This window comes from Elgaria multicarinata, chromosome 3, assembly GCF_023053635.1.
Source record: "Elgaria multicarinata webbii isolate HBS135686 ecotype San Diego chromosome 3, rElgMul1.1.pri, whole genome shotgun sequence".
NCBI lineage: Eukaryota > Metazoa > Chordata > Lepidosauria > Squamata > Anguidae > Elgaria > Elgaria multicarinata.
The window spans coordinates 73,339,816-73,357,538 of record NC_086173.1 but is presented as its reverse complement, the minus strand read 5'-3'; the positions used below and the strand labels follow the sequence as shown (position 1 = coordinate 73,357,538).

Sequence of the window (17,723 nt, the reverse complement as noted above, 5' to 3'; positions counted from 1 at the left end):
GAGGCACCCGACGGTGCACCGTCGAAGGCACATATTCGTCCGTCCTTCCCGCTCAAAGTCCTTCTTGCCCACCGCCACAACGGGGGGCGGGGCACCCCCATTCCCAGCCCTCTTCCAGATCTTACAGGCTGCTCCTCTCCGACGCTGCTTCTCGAGGCAGGTGACAAACGGCGGGCTACAGACGAGGCGGGCGGCTTTCCTGTCGGGCCGGACCACACGCTCCAGGCTATAAGTTTGCAAAGAGCAGCTGCCGCAGGCGGTCCTCTGAAAGCGGCATCTGACAGACGGAAGCGGAGAGGCGGCGGCAGCAGCAGCAACCGCCGAGCTCTCCCCGCGGTGCGTGTGGCCCTCCCAGCAGCCTATTGGCTGGGGGCTGCTCGACGTCACAATTAAGAGTTCCTATAAACTCCCTTAAAAATAACGGGCTCCTCCGGACAAGTTCTAGTCAACCAGGGTTATTTGACAGGCGCGCACGGGAGGTGACCAAAGCGGGGAGGCTCCGAGGACGACGGCAGCGGCAGCAGCAGCAGCAGCAGCAGCAAACAGCCCGCGCCGCTGTCAAGGCTGCTGTGCTGGCTGGATGAGGCTTCCAGTCCCGCCAAGCCCGGCGCGCGCTTGCCAAGCCTGGATCGCCTCCAGCGTGCCTCCTCCTGCCTGCTGCAGCGACTGGGAGCAGAGCGCCTGCAAAGGTTAAGTGGCAGGGGACTTCGGATCCGTCACGCACACGCAGAGGGAGGGGCGGGGACGGCTTGGCGGCGGAGCCTCCGCGCGCTGCGAGCGGAGTTGCTGGGACTTGCTGGAAGTAAGAGCGGCGGCGGCCAAGGCGATCGGAACTTTTCGAGCTGCCTGCCTATAGCTCGCTAGCGCTATGGAAACAGTGAGCGCCGCCAGCTCGGTGCAGCCCATGTTGAGCGCGAATGGCAGCGGCGACGGGCATTGCCGGGGCAATTGCACCGAGTCCAACGAGAGCTGGGCGGTGGGCATGGGCATCCTCATGTCCCTGATCGTGCTGGCCATCGTCTTTGGCAACGTGCTGGTGATCACGGCCATCGCCCGGTTCCAGAGGCTGCAGACCGTCACCAACTACTTCATCACCTCCCTGGCTTGTGCGGACCTGCTGATGGGGCTGGGGGTGGTCCCTTTCGGAGCCAGCCACATCATCCAGCGCACCTGGAAGTTCGGGAGCTTCTGGTGCAAGTTTTGGACCTCCATCGACGTGCTGTGCGTAACAGCCAGCATCGAGACTCTCTGCGTAATTGCCGTGGACAGGTACTTCGCCATCACTTCCCCTTTCAAGTATCAAAGCCATTTGACCAAGAATAAAGCCAGGATGGTCATCCTGTTAGTTTGGCTCATTTCTATCCTGACATCCTTCTTGCCTATCTGGGTGGACTGGTACAAATCTGACAAGCCAGAGGCTACAAAGTGCTATAATGACGAGACTTGCTGTGACTTCTTCATCAACCGAGAGTATGCCATTGCTTCTTCCATCATCTCCTTCTATTTGCCGTTGGTGGTCATGGTTTTTGTCTATGCTAGGGTCTTCCAGGTTGCCCAGAAGCACCTCAAGAAGATCGACAAATGTGAAGGGCGGTTCCATCAGCAAAGTTTACAGCACGAGCAAAATGCTGGGAAGGCAGGTCACAGGAGAGCGTCCAAGTTTTGCTTGAAAGAACACAAAGCTCTCAAAACCTTGGGCATTATCATGGGCACCTTTACCTTGTGTTGGCTGCCTTTCTTCATTGTCCACATTGTGCATGCCATCCATGAGCCCTTGATTCCCAATTCCGTGTACATCATTTTGAACTGGGTGGGATATGTCAATTCTGCTTTCAACCCCTTAATTTACTGCCGAAGCCCAGACTTCAGGTATGCTTTCCAGGAGATCCTCTGCTTCCGGAGGACTGTCCCGAAATTGTACATCAATGGATATTCCAATAGCAATGGGAAAGGCGACTTCAATGAGGATCACAATGGCTATCATATGGGACACGAGACGGCTAGCGAATTGCTGTGTGAAGAAGGATGCCCCCCTACTGGGGAAGCGTTTTTGCATTGCAAAGGTACTGTGTTGCATGGTAACATTAGGTTCCAGGGGGCAGAGCCTAGCACAGACAATCTTTAGCATGGTCTTTATTGTCGCCGTATGACACTGAAACAGGGAATAGCATGTAGTGGCTGTACAGCAGCTACAGCTAAGGAAAGATTTGCACAAAATGTAGGAGGAACCCTGTGCTAACTTGTTAGCAGGCTATGGAAAGTATTTAAAGAAAGGGCTATTTGGATTTGTATATGCATTTGTATATGCCCTCTTCTTCCACAAGAGCTAAGACAATGTAAGGGCCATGCCACAAAGGAATGTATTAGCATGATGGAGTGTTACCATGCTCATCTACCTCACAGTTGTAGGAATATTGAACTGAGCTGCTGTTCCTAAAAGTGAAATCCCTTAACTCAAGAAGGAATCTGGTGCTACAGATGGCTCTCCCTCTCATCGGAAGATGACAGCTTTAAGGAGTGCCTTAAAGTTTAAGGCAAGAAGTTAGGGTTGGTTGTACAGTTTTTGAGAATGCTGTAAAGTCAAGTGTTTACTTTTTTTTTTAACATTGTCCATACTGACTATTGCTTGAATATGTTCTTCACTGCAACTTGCGATTCCCAAGTCCTTTACGTATAAAAAGGCCAATGTGTAGGAACCAGTGCAAGTATAACTTCTGAAATCCTCATTAATACCAAATCTTCGTTGATATTAGCACTGTAAACATACCTTTCAACGTCCCTTCATTTTAGATATATGTTTTGTTTCTACCCACACAGCCAACACTATTCAAATCATAGATGCTTATATAGTTGTGAAACTGAGACGGTGTGTAGTGTTGCTTGTAGCTAAACCAATCCACCCTCGCCCATTTATTAGATTGTCCCCATGCAAATGTTGTGGGTATCCAACACTTTGGGTCATTGTTCCATATTTAGAGTCTTGGCAGATGGAAAGGCATGGTCTCAAATGGCAGGGAACTGGCATGGATTAAACCTCGTTATTCTAAAATCATTAACCAACAAACTTTTTCCTCCTGTTGACATAAGCCAGATGATGACAGCAAGACATCTGGGAGGAGTGAAATGTTTATTGCCTAATTTGTGCTGCAATGTAAAATAATATTTTATTTCAAATGGTAGAGGGGGTAAATCACCTGTGTGCCAATGCTTTCATTTGTCCTTCTCTGACTTCTAGTCCAGCAGTGACAGGAAGGTAAAGGTATTTATTGCTCAGAGTGGTGCTCTGCTGGTTTTGGATCAGCAAGTAGCTTGCAAGCAGTTCTCATTTAAGGTCCCCTTGCTAACTACTTAAATTCATGAACTGATTTTAAAGACATTAAGCAATTAAAACTATAATCAAGACAAGAAAATGTCATCTCTTCCACTCTCCATAAATGCCACTTTTTCTATTTGGTTAAAATGCAGCCCACAAGAACACGTAGGCAATGAATTCTGGAATAGAAATGGGATTGATCCTGGGTCATTATATTATTTTTGGTTGTTAAATTAGTACCCAGTGTGCTTGATGCTTTACGTCGTCCCTGCCTGGAGGTGTTTAGGCTACATAAAAGCCTTGTGGCCAATAGCATTTTAGGTTCACTAAGCTGTGTAGCCATGTCCCCTTAACCCACCAGACAATATCCCTTTGGCTTCTACTGCATTTTAGGAGGACCACAGGGTCCACAGCTCATTCAGTGATATATTGTGTGATTTTGTGCAATATATATCAGCATTGATGCCCTTCAATAGATCTGCCCTAACTGAAGGCTTTGGGCCATACCTAACAATCTTGTTACTATTCTCCATGTCGATTGAACTAGACCAGAATTTTCTGATCTGAGTAAGGTGTATCCTTTTCTACTTTAAAACAAACAAACAAACAAACAAAACACCCTAAATCCTCAAACAGAATAGTGCCAAACTGTTAGGATTCTTCAAAAATGTAATAATCCTTGAAATGTTATTCTAGAACTCTTTTTGCTTTCACATTTTGAACTGAACCTTACAGAGGAGGCTTAGGCTATTGCTGGGAGTGTATGAAATCCTCTCTGAAACCATCCAATGCCCTTTTCTGGGGTGTATATGAACATGTGTGCCATGTGCACACATGCATTTTGATTGGGCCAGCAAACATTGGCAGCCTGCCCTGTGAGTGGCTGTATTTGCCCCCTTCCCGGTTGCAGAATATGATGCCGCTATCTGTCATGCACAAGCCCAGGCTTGCAATGGAAAAAAGTTTGTGATTTCTTGCTTGGCACAGAGCTCCCTCATCTGGCAATCAAAGTCTAGCTCCCACTTTTAATTTCAAATTGCACTTGGAGGTGGGAGGAGGGAGCGGAGAAGACAGAAGGAAGGAGGCATGTTTTCTCGAATTAGGAAGGCTTGTTGCAACAATGTTGATGATTCATTAAGCTTGCATTTCAAATGAATCAACATTTCGAGGCACAGGAATTCCCTAGACAGTATATAGATCTCTATGAGATGCTAAGTGGTTAGTAAATTTTGAATTCTGAGGTAGGCAACCCAGTACCTTCCGGATGTTTTGGACTACAACTCCGATAACCCCCAACCAACATGACTCATGGTCAGGGATTATGGGAGTTGTAGTCCAAAACACCTGGAAGGCACCAGGTTGCCTACACCAGCTTTGAGTTGTATATCTTGGCTGGCCAGATGGAACTGAATTTACAGGAGAGTCTCAGGCATTGCCTCTGTCCAGGCTTCAAGTGTGGGACGTTGCCTCAGGCTTTCACATTCGATTTGCTTATTACCAGTTCAGCTTTGGAGAGAGAGATGTTGTGATCCCCTTCACAGAGCTGACAAAACTGCAGCACTGGCATCAGTTCAGCTCAGTTATAACTCGCTGGTCGTCTAGTTGATTGGTTTGCTTAACAGATTTTTTTCCCCCCCTGATATGTCGCTCCCCGCCCCCTCCTTCTGGTTTTGCTTCGTGTCCATTGCCAGTTCTCAAGGGCTGTCAGATGGGAAGTTGATATTCGGACATGAGTCAACAGGTGCAGGAGAGAGGGGAGTAGAAGGTGTGAGGTGGGTGGGGAGCAAGTGCTGTTGGCTCCTTTGCCCGGCTGCAGCAAGAAAGGCTAAGCTCTAACATTTGGCTCTTTGGTCGCAGCATGAAGTAAAACAAACTTCCAGATAACCCAAGTATTCTTTGTTGTTTTAAATATAGTTCATCTCCCATTTATTTATTTTCAGAGCATAATTGACAAGGAGATGTGAAAGTGCCAAAGTCAAACACAGCAGAGAATATAATACAATCTGCATCCTTTATAAAGCAGTGGCACATTTTTCCTTTCTGTTTGTCTGCCTATCTCATTATTATTATTATTATTATTATTATTATTATTATTATTATTATTACTATTATATTCCTCCACAAAGTATCTGGATTGGTGAACCGAAGGCCTTCCCAGCCTTTCTGGGTTTAAGAGCTATTCTAAGCACCCGAGAGAATTCAGGGACTGTTTTTTCCACTGCTGTAAACATCAGGGAAATTGAAAAGAGTAAAATATACTTTTCTCTTATTTTGTACATAATGAAAAGCTCTTAGGCCTGCAGTATTGATTCCCACTCCGCACACAGCATTTTAGTGGTGCTAGTTCACAAAAGGCCAGCTCAGATGTCACAGTAAACCATGGCTTACTGTGACTGAGACCAGCTTTGGGATCACAAGTTTCTCTCTCCTCCTCCAGCACAGTAATGAGGAGGAAACTGGATGTTTTCACTTCCGTTTTGATTTAACTGCCATTTAGTGTTAAGTCCAGAGTCGACTGTGGGTTGATCTTAAGCCAGCTTTATAACTCGTAGTTTGAAGTTGACTTGTTTCAACTAACCATGGTTAGGATTAACTGCAGTTTGTTTGGGTTGGATGAAACAAGCTGTGGTTAATGAAAAATGGAGGCAAAAGCTGCTAATCTCTTGTGCCTGAGGAGGGGAGGGGAGGGGAGAACACATGAGCCCAAGATTTTCTGCAGCTGGTTCACATCATGATAAACCATGGTTTAGTGTGACATCCAAACCAGCTCAATATGACATTTGAGAGTGAACTTTAATAGCTGAAACAGGAAGGATAAAGGTATAGAATGAGGATGTGGAATTGGGAGCTGTCCAGACAGTATAGGAGAAGGAGATACAGCAAAGCAGTAATGGTTTAGGAACCCTGGGCATTAGAGAATGTCTTCTCTTCCTCTAATTTGTTGCTGTCCCCCTATAATATGGGTAATAATAACCTTGCTTGGTGTCAGGCTTTGACTGTAGTCCTTTAGGTCTTCCCATCTCTCCTCACCATATGCATCTCAGGGCAAAGATTACTTCCTGGGTCTGAGTCAAGTCATGTGGCTTTTGAAGGGAAGGGTCTTCCCTCTGTCCAAATGATTCTTTGAGTAATAGATCAGCTTCTTGGGCTACTCTGTCCTAGATAAGCTGACATCTTTTAACTTGGCTCTTTTGTTATCCGAGATTTAATGCTAACACATAATTGTTGCTTTTTATCCATCTTATTCTTTGAATGTATTTGTCCAGATTTCTTTGCTTGAAATAGCTACTGGCCAGTAATGTGTCTCATGCTGCGGGCAGCCAGTTAAGAATATTTGGATGAGTCCTCGAGGATTCTAATAAGAAGTTTCCTAGAATAGTGCCTTGATGGGGAAAACATCAGGGAAGAAAATAATGTTTTGATTTTCAAAAAAATAAAAAGAGCTACTTACAAGCTCTTGTAACCTAGCCTCACTAAAAGGAGGACAAAGCACTTTATATATACTGACTATTTTATATAATTATATTTTGTTCATTGTCTGAAGCATTGCAATTGGTATTTGCTATCTTTAGGTTTGGATTATTCATGATGTCTGCAGGCCAGGCATTTCAATAAAAACTGAAACAAACGAAACAAAAAGGACAGAACCAGTTCTCAAAACAAGACCTCAGGTCTACAAAGAATTATTAAAGGAATAGCAAGTATATGAACTGTGTGGTGTTGACAGAAATGTATCCTCTGATGAAGAGCTGTTTGTGCTTAAAATGCATTTGGAACCATCTCCCTTTGTTTTGTACATATTAAAGCACTGATTGTATTTTCTGTGGTTTTACACTTCAGTTTTTGCTTAGCAAACACCACAGTGGATATAACTCATTTACTCTAAGGGCATCCCCGGACTGACGTTTGTTGATTAGACATGTGCTTTATGGGAATATTTCTATTTTTGAAAATACCGAACAAGACTCCTGCCTGCCAGCCTCCTTTGGCTGAACTGCTTAAAGATTTGCCTAAGGAAGATGCTGTTTGCAAAATAGACAGCATGTCATTCTTTCCCCAAGCACTTCCACCCACTCTGAGAGCACCACCAAACACCTAGCTCTGCTGTTTGCAAGCATCTTTCTCGCAATCTTATTTCCTTCCCCATAATGCATCTTCATAAACTTTCAACTTGTGCCCCGCCAGGCTTGAGGTTTGTTTTTACTCAGGCCAAGTTATTAAGGCAGTCAAACGCCCTTCCCTTCCTGAAGTTGGATGAAAGAGGAAGGACATGTTGCTGTGAGCTTCTGAGGGGAAACTGTACTTGGGGTGGGGGCTGAGGGGGAGAGTGAAACTAGCAAACTCTTCCTTCCAGTTTGAAGCAGTTGTCAAGTATCCTTCAGCCGAGAGACCAGAGCATTTCTCTTACCAAAAAGGAACACACTTAACTAGGGGACAAACACCCCTGGATTCACTGTGACTCACTTCTGAACAAAGTCAACATGTATTCGCTTATACTGTAAATATGAGACATGCGGCCTGATCCTAAACATGTTTACTCTGAAGTAAGTCTCACTAAATTCAATTAGACTTACAAGTGCGTATGCATAGGAGCTTCATCCCACGTACCTGCTTCCCTTGGATTATCCCCGTAGTGCTAAGCTTTCGCCATTGTTGTTGTTTTTGCTACCAGGTGACAGTGATCCTATGCATACCAGGAAGTGAGTTTAAGGGGGGAAATGTAAAAAAAAAAAATCATAAAAAATCAATGGATGACCCAATTCAATTCAAATTTGGTATGCTTAAAGCTCTCCCTAATATCTATTACTGCGCCAATTTTGGTGTCTTTATCTTTAAAGCTTATGCAGATGTAAGCATTTCTTTAAAATTCTGCTCCTGCGCCCTAGCGGCGGCTCGGGAAGATATGCTTAAAATGTAGGGGCTAAATACAGTGAATCTTTCGGCTTTATAGCACTATTAAGGCAGGATGCATGGGAGTACTTCATAATCAAAGCAGATTATATGGTGGAAAACTTCTGAGTCCTTTGCATGCAATTCGCAGTGATTGTACAATATAACGCTGGTGTGATAAAGCTCTAGGACTGCAGACTTGAGAGAAAGGCATTCAGAATGGGCATGCCTTGGTAAGATGGAAACAAGGAGATCAAACCTCTAGGTTAGGGGATGTCTTTCGCCCCGAGGGCCAAATTCAGTTTCAGAGAAGCTCTTGAGGGCCACATTCCAGTGGGGGACGGGGCCAAAGGCAAAGGAGTAAGATCAAAAAATACAAAAACCACCAGCATATTGTAGCTTAAACCTCTTAGGCCATGTCTACACCAGCTCGATAGTTTGGGCAGGTCACAGCTGACTCCCTGTGCATTCAAATTACGCACAGGAACTCCTGGGGTCGGGGGAGGGGGACGACAGAGAACGGGCATGGGTTTTCCCAGGGATAAAGAAACTCTGGGAAAACCCGATTCTTCCTGTGGTCTCGGGACCGTCCTGAGACCGTGGAAGGTGTGGGCACCCATCCTGCCTGGTGCTGCGCTTACTCGCAAGTAAATGCAGCACCAGAAATGGGCATGGAGCCATGCCGCGTGGCTCTGTGCCTATCAGGGGAGGGGATGGCAGCAATTTTGCCACCCCTGGAATGGCAGGGAAGGGGTTTGGGGGGCAGTTTCAGGTTTGTTTGTTTTTTAAAAATACACACACTTTTAATGTGAGTATTTTGAAGCCCTGCTGCTTAAAAAATAATAATTTAAAAAATGGCGCCCGTGCCATCCCAGAACATAGCACAAGCGTGTGCACCCAGGGGGAGGATCTCGAAACCAGGAAATCCCAAGATTCTCCCCCCTCCCTCCTGGAAGGCCAGGAGGTGCAGAAAGCACCTTACTATAACTAAGCCTTACAAGAGGCATTACAACTAGTGCTGTGATGAAAATTTCACCCGCATTTTTTCAACCATTCTCATTCAATTTGATAGAAATTGTTTAAAAATAAAGAAGAGAAATCTAATGGTGAAGAAAATTTCAAGAGAAATTCTCATGGGTTGGGTTTGGGTTGCTTGTGCTCACCTGACTGAGGAGTGTGCGTGAGTGGGCTGACTTTCATTGTACAATCATCTCTCTGCAGCCTATAGCCTTCCTGCACTTCAGTTAAACCCCAGGGGAAGAAATCATGAGGTAATTTCTCCCATAGGGCTTTTTTTTTCCAGATCAGGCAGTGCAGGCAGCTTGAGAGGCTGCAGAGCAATACAGAGGTGTGTAGTAGAAAGGAAACACACACAGCACCCTTGGCTGCCTCATGTATGCTCAAAAACACTCTAAAAGTAAATGATAAAGCACCCTGGGAATGAGACAGAACAATGGAAACCTCTTCCATGGGAGAAGAAAACTTTCAGGAAATTGGAAGATAGAGCAAGTGCTGGGCCAACAGCCATCTCTTCCTTGGACCTAGATACAACACTGCCCTCCTCACACCTGCATTGTGAAGGATGCAAAATAAGGCCAGGCTGCCAGCAAGTGATGCTGTTGCCACTAGCAGTGAAAGCCCAAATTTAAAACAAACAAAAACATTAGGAAAAAAGGAACACTGCAACAACCCCTATCAATAGTGAGCCCTACCTGTGAGAAATTGTTGAGAATTTCTCCTCCTCCTTGAGAAATTCAGTGAAATTGCCCAACCCCCAGTTTCTCTGCCCACAAGTAGGGTGGAGAATTTTGAGACATCCTTTTGTGCATAGCTCTAATTTCAATCTTTTAAAATGTGGGAAAACTGTACAAAAGCCAGGAAACCTCCAAATGGTTGGTGGTTGAGGGGAAAGGGGTAGAGTCGGGGGAAGGGGGTGGAACGTCTTGGGAAGCCCAGGAGGGCTGTATTTGGCCCCTGGGCCTGAGGTTGTTCAGCCCTGCTCTAAAGAGGATGAAATATTATTTATTGGGCCAATGCAATTTGAATAAAATCCTTCTCAGGAACACTGTAAAATGCAACATTTTGTGTTCTCCAAAAATTCTTTTACAAGCACATGTTTTGTTGCAGGACTTTAAAAACAACAACAGGGCCACAGGAAGGAGAGGAATCTATCATGAATCAGGAGGAGCACAGCTAATTTCAGTAATCTTTTTGCACAAGGTTAGGTAATTTGCAGCTGGTGCAAAATGCAGCAGCTAGAACATCGTATAAAGACCATAGAACACTGGTCTTAAAAGAATTGCATTGGCTGCCTATACGCTTCCGGTCAGAATTCAAGGTGTTGGCAATGACATTCAAGGCCCTAAATGTCTTGGGACCTCGGTACCTGAGGGAGCGCCTCTCCCTATATATGCCTGCCTGAGATTTGAGATCTGTTGGAGAAGCCCTACTCCGTGTCCCACCAATGCGAGGCATGCATTCTGGTGGGATGTGGGAGAGGGCTTTCTCTGTTGTGGCACCTCGCTTGTGGAATACCCTCCCCTTGGAGGCCCAACTGGCGCTGGCACTGGCTTCATTTCAGCACCAAGTTGAAACATGGCTTTTTATCAAAGCTTTCAAGGGCTAAATTCTCCATGAGTTTTAATTGATTTTAATAGTTTTATTGCTTTTAAAAAGAATTCTACTGGTTTTAATTTGTTAACGATTTCATACATTTTTAGCTTTGTAAATTATTTATGTTTATATTGTTCTGATTTTAACTGTACGCCGCCCTGAGATCCCAGTGGTAATAGGGTGGGATACAAACGTTAAAATAAATAAATCGGTCCAAACAGAAGGAAAGTTGTGGAAACAGGGGGGAGGAAAGGAACCACTACACTTACAGCCTTCTTGGAATGAAGTGCAGCTTGGCTCTAAGATTAGGTTTTGGAGTGATCAAAAATCCATATTTCTGTGTTTAGAGAAAGTAGACTGAGAGAGCTTCTCCCATTAGCCCAGAGAGCTTCAGCTATTGGGCAGTATAAAAATGAAATGAAATAAATAAATAAATAAATAGCCTTCTGGGCATTCTAGGGTACCGTGTTGCAATCTTCTAGTCAGAATCGCCATGCCCAATCAGCAAGCAGAGCATTTTTTTAAATAATATTTATTAATTCCTCTCCTCTTCTAGTACATTATGGGTCATAAGCAGGTCCAGTGTACAGTTTTACATCAGTACGACACTTGTCCTCATCTCAGGGCAATACGTGGAATAATGACGTTGGAAGAGTACACAACTGAGAAAAATTGCCAAGTCTACAAAACATTTTCTCTTCAGATAAACATTAACAGGCTGTCCTAGCACAGTGAAACCTGACACAGGGTGCAACCTACAGACTTGGGAAAATCAGGTGCTGTTCACTCATGAAGCCTGTTTTACACAGCACAAGGATTTAGATACAGGAGACTGGCCTACAGTATAGGCCATTTGCTCTCATCAAAGAATACCAACTCACATGTATGCCCTCAGTATTTCTATTATTTATTACATGTATATTGCATCTTAACTTCAAGGAATTCAAGATGGCATATATAGTTCCTTACCCCATTTTATCTTCACAACATTCCTGAGAGGTAGGTTATACTGAGAGAAAGTGACTGACCCCAAGTTACCCAGTGAGCTTCATGGGTGAATGGGAAGGTGAACCCGAGTCTGCCCAGTAATCACAATACCACACGGGCTCATCTATATCTATAAAATGTTGGTTTATTGGATCCATGGAACCTTGTGGTCAAGGGTGGACTCCTTATGATCAAGGGTGGATGAAACGGTAAGCAAGCCCTTTGGTGACATTCTAGGATCCTCAACATCAGCATTGTCTAATGTGTGCCCATGTCCACACAGGCTATAGTTTTATGGACAGCTACTTGAAAGGAAGTCCCATTGAATAAAGTGTATGTTTGTTTTTCTTGAGTGAACATGCATAGCATTGGGCTGCACGTCATATTAAAACACACAGGGGACTCTGCTAAACTTGAAACCCACCACAGCAGAAAGCACATGGGCATACCTAGAATGCCGGGCTGGCTACTGATATTTTAAATTGCCTCGTAGCTAGGAACATGATCATATCTCCTTTGTCATGTGATGCTAAATGAACAGTCGTCATGTTCTGAGTTGCAGAGAAACCTGAAGGAGTACATTGAAGGGAGCAAGGGAGACACTCTCCACGGTGTTTAGCATTATGATTAATTAAATTGGTGATAAGACCAAAATTTACTCCGGCCTTAGCTAGATCTAAGGATTATCCCAGGCAAATGGAGGGGGCGTCCCTGCCTGCTCCCACAATCCCCTGTGTGTCATTTGGATGTACAGGGATGATCCCAGGGCAATCCCGGGATATAGGCCTGGTCTAGCCATGGACTCAGAAACTCCTATATATTAGCATATGTAGCCTAGTGGTTAGTAGCTTGAAAACATAAGTGCAGCTGATATTGCTGATTAGAGGACACGCAAGCACCCTACCTATTGGATAGGTGCATGCTCCCCAATGTGTAGTATCTTAACACACAATCTGAACACTGCAAAAAGTGAAGCTACTGATCATGTGTTCAGTACCTATACTCACACGTAATCTCACGCAGGCCTCTGTGCATAAGTTATAATCCTGCCCCCCTTCCCCGCCACTTTGCTGGGTATGCCTCTAAATACCAGTTGCTCAAGAATATGAGCGGGAAGGAGCTATTTCACTCATGTCCTGCTTATGGGCTTCCCATAGGCATCTGGTTGACCACTCTGGGAACAGAACGTTGGACTACGTAGGCCTTTGGTCTCACCCAGAAAGACTCTTATATTCTGATGTATTTATCTACCCTGATTGACCATCTCTACACAGAGCTGGGGTTTGGTGCAGTGCAATCGCATGGGTGATGGCTCAGATCTTTTGGGTGGATGATTTCACATGAATTAGGCCTTCTTATGGTTGATAAATCAAGTTTCACAATGTAATGCAAATAGTTAACTCCCCACTGAGCCATGTTGTGCTGAAGTTTACTGACATACCACTTCAGGAGCACCCTGTTCTCTTGTTTTTTCAAAGTTCTGCTTTGTAAATTTGTGCCCTCATGATAATGCCTAAAGATATTCCTGGAGATATGAGGAAGTTTAGAAATCTGTCAGCTGACACATCAGCAACAAGCAAGTTGGTACTATCAGCATATTACATGCTGACCTCCAATTTTTGCTTTTAGATGAACGTTCAGGTGGAGACTTTTTCTGCTATTTTATTGTTACTTGTTTTTAGCTGTTTAAAATTGTTTTTAATTTAAACGTTATTTTTTTTAAAAAAGTATGTTTTAATTCCTGATATAAGATGCATTGAGTCTTTTTTTTCTGAAGAAGATGTCTAATAAACAATAATAATAACAATATCATCCCTAATTCAAGTACCCCAATTCCCAAAAGATGACACTCAGCAACTTCTGCTGATTGAATTCCAGGTTAACCTTGTACAATTTTAATTACTTTGACTGTAGAACATAAAGAACTACTTTCCTGGCTTCATGAACCTTAAGTCAGGCAAGTAAGAACCACCTGCTCCCAAATGAACCTGCCCAAACTTTACAGTCAAGGTCAGGGGTTCTGGACCTGCTCTCTGTCCTATGTGGGATTCGGCAGGTGAAAAAGGCAAGACTACCCATATGGTGGCACAAAAACTGTGGAATACCATCCCGATAAAGATCTGCCAAGCTCTCCCTTCCCTCACCCTTTTCGGATGTCTACTGAAGACTTTTTATTTATTTATTTCCAAAGTCTTTTAATGTTTAATTCTTCTGCTGCTTTATGGAATAGTTGTGACCGCAGCTTTTAAGTTGGTTTAATGACTGCTGCTCTTGTGAGTTCGGTTTTATATTTCTGATATATATAGAACACTGTTTTATGCATTGTTTTTTTAAAAATGTATTTTTATTGTTTCTGTTTTTGTAAGCTGGCTGGGATGATTTCCAGAAAAATCAGGATGATAATATCAGTTATATAGAACATAAATTGCACTCACTGAAGTTTGCAAATAATTGAATGCTCTAGGAAGCTACTGGCAGAAGTCAGAGTAACACAACATACATAGACCTCAGTTCAAAGGCCTTTGCTGGCTTTGTATGTGTGTGATTTCTCTTTGGAAGTAGCATCCATACTGGCAGATAGGCCTTGCCTAAAGTTTGAGGGACTTTTAAAAGCAGCTCCGCACTGAGCAAGGAATTGCTGACAGAGAAAGGGAGAAATCCTTGTGTGCATAGATACGCAACCAAGCCTATGCTGCACACAAAAGGGGAAATCATGGACGTAGTATTGTAGGGCAGTTCAAAAGGTGCATGCAGTTAAGGAACTGAGCTAGCAGAAGGTCTAAAAAGCAAATGGGACATTTATCTAGGATGAGAGAGAGAGAGATCACAGCCCATGGAGATACAGGCATAAAAGATGGAAAGGAAAAAAAATGGTAGCCAGAAATATTTGATGCCAGGATGAGTTTTTAAAAGTAATTTTAAAAATCCTTCTGTGCTTCTTGCATCTTATCCCTGCCCTTGTATATTACTGCAGCTTAACTTACATGAGCCCTTGAACAATCTGGCATCTAGGAAAATCTCCATTCCATTTATCTCCATTTACCTCTCCGTTCCATTATTTGCCCAGTTCTTTTCAGATTTCATTCTTCTATGTCACGTTCCCTCCATATGCGTTTTCCTTGGCCAACTTGCTCTGTGTGATTCATTCTGCTCTCATTCCTCCAAGCCCATTCATTCCCCCAAACCAGACTCGTCCCATTTCCTCTCTCCCACCAAAAATGCATACTGTGCCTTTGCTAGGTTGCCAAACTGGCATTTGGGGCCTCCTGACTGAATATTACCTGTGGGACTTTCCTCAAGAGGCTCAAGTTCCCTGCCGAAGAAGTTGGTTGCAAGATGGCAATAGAACAAGATGTTGGTCCGCAGGACACTTCAGAGGTCTGCAAACAATGGGATTGGAATATATTGTTTTAAAATGCCATTTCCTCCCAGCTCTGTGAGTTAATGAACATCAGTTGTCATGGTAGGAACTGGGAAAGGACTAATTAAAGTCTCAAGGGGAGCAGAGCAGTGAATTGACCTTACACTTTATGAGGCTTATTTTTTAAAAAATAATCAGCTGAATTAAAAGCCTTCTTTATATACAAAAAACACTTCCTCAAACCATACTTTGAATAGTTGCCCAATGTTGCTGGAAATCAGCAAGAGTACACAGTGACAACTTTTCTTATTTACTCTTTTTATTAAAGTTTCTTTTGCACTGCTGTACATATGAGGATCAAGATGTGAAGTTATTTTTTATCCTTGCAGCTAATTACATATTATGAATGGACGGAGCCAGATAATTATTTATTGAAGGCCCAATTTTCTTGACATGTGTTAAAATAAATATTATTTATTGTACCTTTGCTGTCAGGCTGCCTTCCCATATTTTCTTTCCCTAGTTCTTCCAACTATAAAGACTCATTGGGTTTCTACCAAATGTTCTTTGGTGATGAATAGATGTGCCAAAATGTTCTCGGGTCTACAGAAGACATTCCACATTAAGCAAACTTCAGGGCCTTCTGGAAATTCAATTTATAGTGCACAATGCACAGTAAATAGGTAGCTGTTGCTCATTTGTTGTAGGGGATTTTAGACATTTCCCCTTGCAAAGCCTCTCCAGAAAGTACTGAGAGATGTGCTCATGCAAAATAATGTTGCTTAGATGGAGGTGTGCAGGCATCTGTTGCTCTAAGGGTTAATTACTGATCAGAAATCCATCCCCAAGTGTCACAATGGAGCCATTTCACATTCTTCATGCCACTTGAGAGCAGTTTGAGGGCTGTAACACCGAAAGCTATGCTTATATCCTAGAGGCACTCCTTGCACTTTTCAACTCCCCCTCACCTTCTAAACACACACACACACACACACACACCAAAACCACAAGGTTTTTAATTAGCTGGTATCAAACCCACACAATTGCCAACACTCTAATTATATCTCCTTTTTGGACTGCCGGTTTTCAAGAGAGTGCTCTAAGATCGGAGGCCAGCTGAGTATGGGAAAGAGAGCGCTTATCAACTCCCAAAATCAGTCCATAAATATGAATCCAGACTTGTTAAACATGGATCTTGAATGTCTTTTTGATCATTCTAGAGAATACAGTTTTGGAGTTTGATATGGAAGATCAGCCTTTAATCCCCGCTTAGCCATGGGTGTGTGTGTGTGTGTGTGTGTGTGTGTGTGTGTGTGTGTGTGTGGTGGTGGTGGTGGTGGTTTGGCATGGCCAGTCTCAGAGGCCCAAAGAATTTTTTTTTTAAAAAACAACAACCTCAAGGATATTTTGAGGATTAAAGAGATTCATAAAATGCAATCCAAGGGTAGACAACGTCCAGCCCATGGGCGACATCCTATGTGTCCTGCCATGGTGTCCTGCCCCTCTCCAACCCCCCCCCCCCGCACAGTCATTCCAGCTGCCACAGCCTGATTCTGCAGGGAAGGAGGACATGCCGGTCCCCTCTTTTCCAGCAGAATTGATTTCCCACCACCTTGCCAAACTACAGGCTGTAAAGTACTTTGCATACTAAAAGCATGATAATATCACCAGATTGCAAGTATATTTCTGAATAAATCCTTTAAAAAAAAATAGCAATATCATTTGATTGGGGTTTTATTTCTCTACTATTTTTGGTGTGCAAAAAGCCCTTGAAAAGGCACAACTCTCAAATCTTTATCTGCGTTCCGCTTTTGAACCAGCACCTTTTCCTTTCCCAACTCGCTTTATTCTGCTCTTTGACTCTGCACCGTGGTCCTCAAAGCGAGAACAATGGTCTGACGTCACCGGGGGGGGGGGGGGGATACAGAAGTTTAGATCTCAAGCATAAATGGTACCAAGTATGAGGGGGAAACGGTCTGCTAAATAGAAATAGACTCTCGCTTATGGAAAGGATGTTTGATGAGCTGTTGCATACTGCAGTTGGAGTGTTTTGGTGTGTTTAAGTGGTAAACTACAATAACATCCTGTGAAAATGAAACTTCAACTCAAAACATGAATCATCATCATCATCATCATCATCATCATCATCCACCATTTGGATTGAGGTGGGGAACAACAAGTAAGAAGAAACAAGAAACAAGGAACTAGATTTTAAAGGACACCCTTCCTAGAAGCCCTTTCCTAATTCTTTATTTCATCATGTACATGAATTGCTGGTAATTTATAGCCTCCTTGCCTGGAAGGAAATGCTTCATCCTGTCCTGGGCGGAGAAGACTGCAGGAGGAACCTCACATTCTACAGAGATTGCAACCTATACCTGTCCCAAGTATCCTGTCAGTTAAGTCATGAATAATCATGAGACGTCCATGACTCATTCCATCTAAATCCTATGAGCACTGAAGCTGTGTCTCTATTTTTTTCAATTCATTGGTGAAGATAAGCTATGTATGTTACAGAGCAGGCCAGCCGCATATCAGGTCCTTTTTTTCAAAAACATC

General features: G+C 43.6%; 1 protein-coding gene across 1 annotated transcript in view; it reads left to right on the top strand.

The window, feature by feature from the left end:
* The first annotated feature begins 711 nt into the window (after window positions 1-711).
* ADRB2 (adrenoceptor beta 2) overlaps window positions 712-17,723 on the top strand; it is a 76,942-nt gene continuing 59,930 nt past the window's right edge. The window contains exon 1 of the mRNA XM_063120602.1: window positions 712-2,063. Coding sequence (XP_062976672.1) covers window positions 869-2,063 — 1,195 coding nt within the window. The 5' untranslated portion in view covers window positions 712-868. The remainder of the gene's footprint in view (window positions 2,064-17,723) is intronic.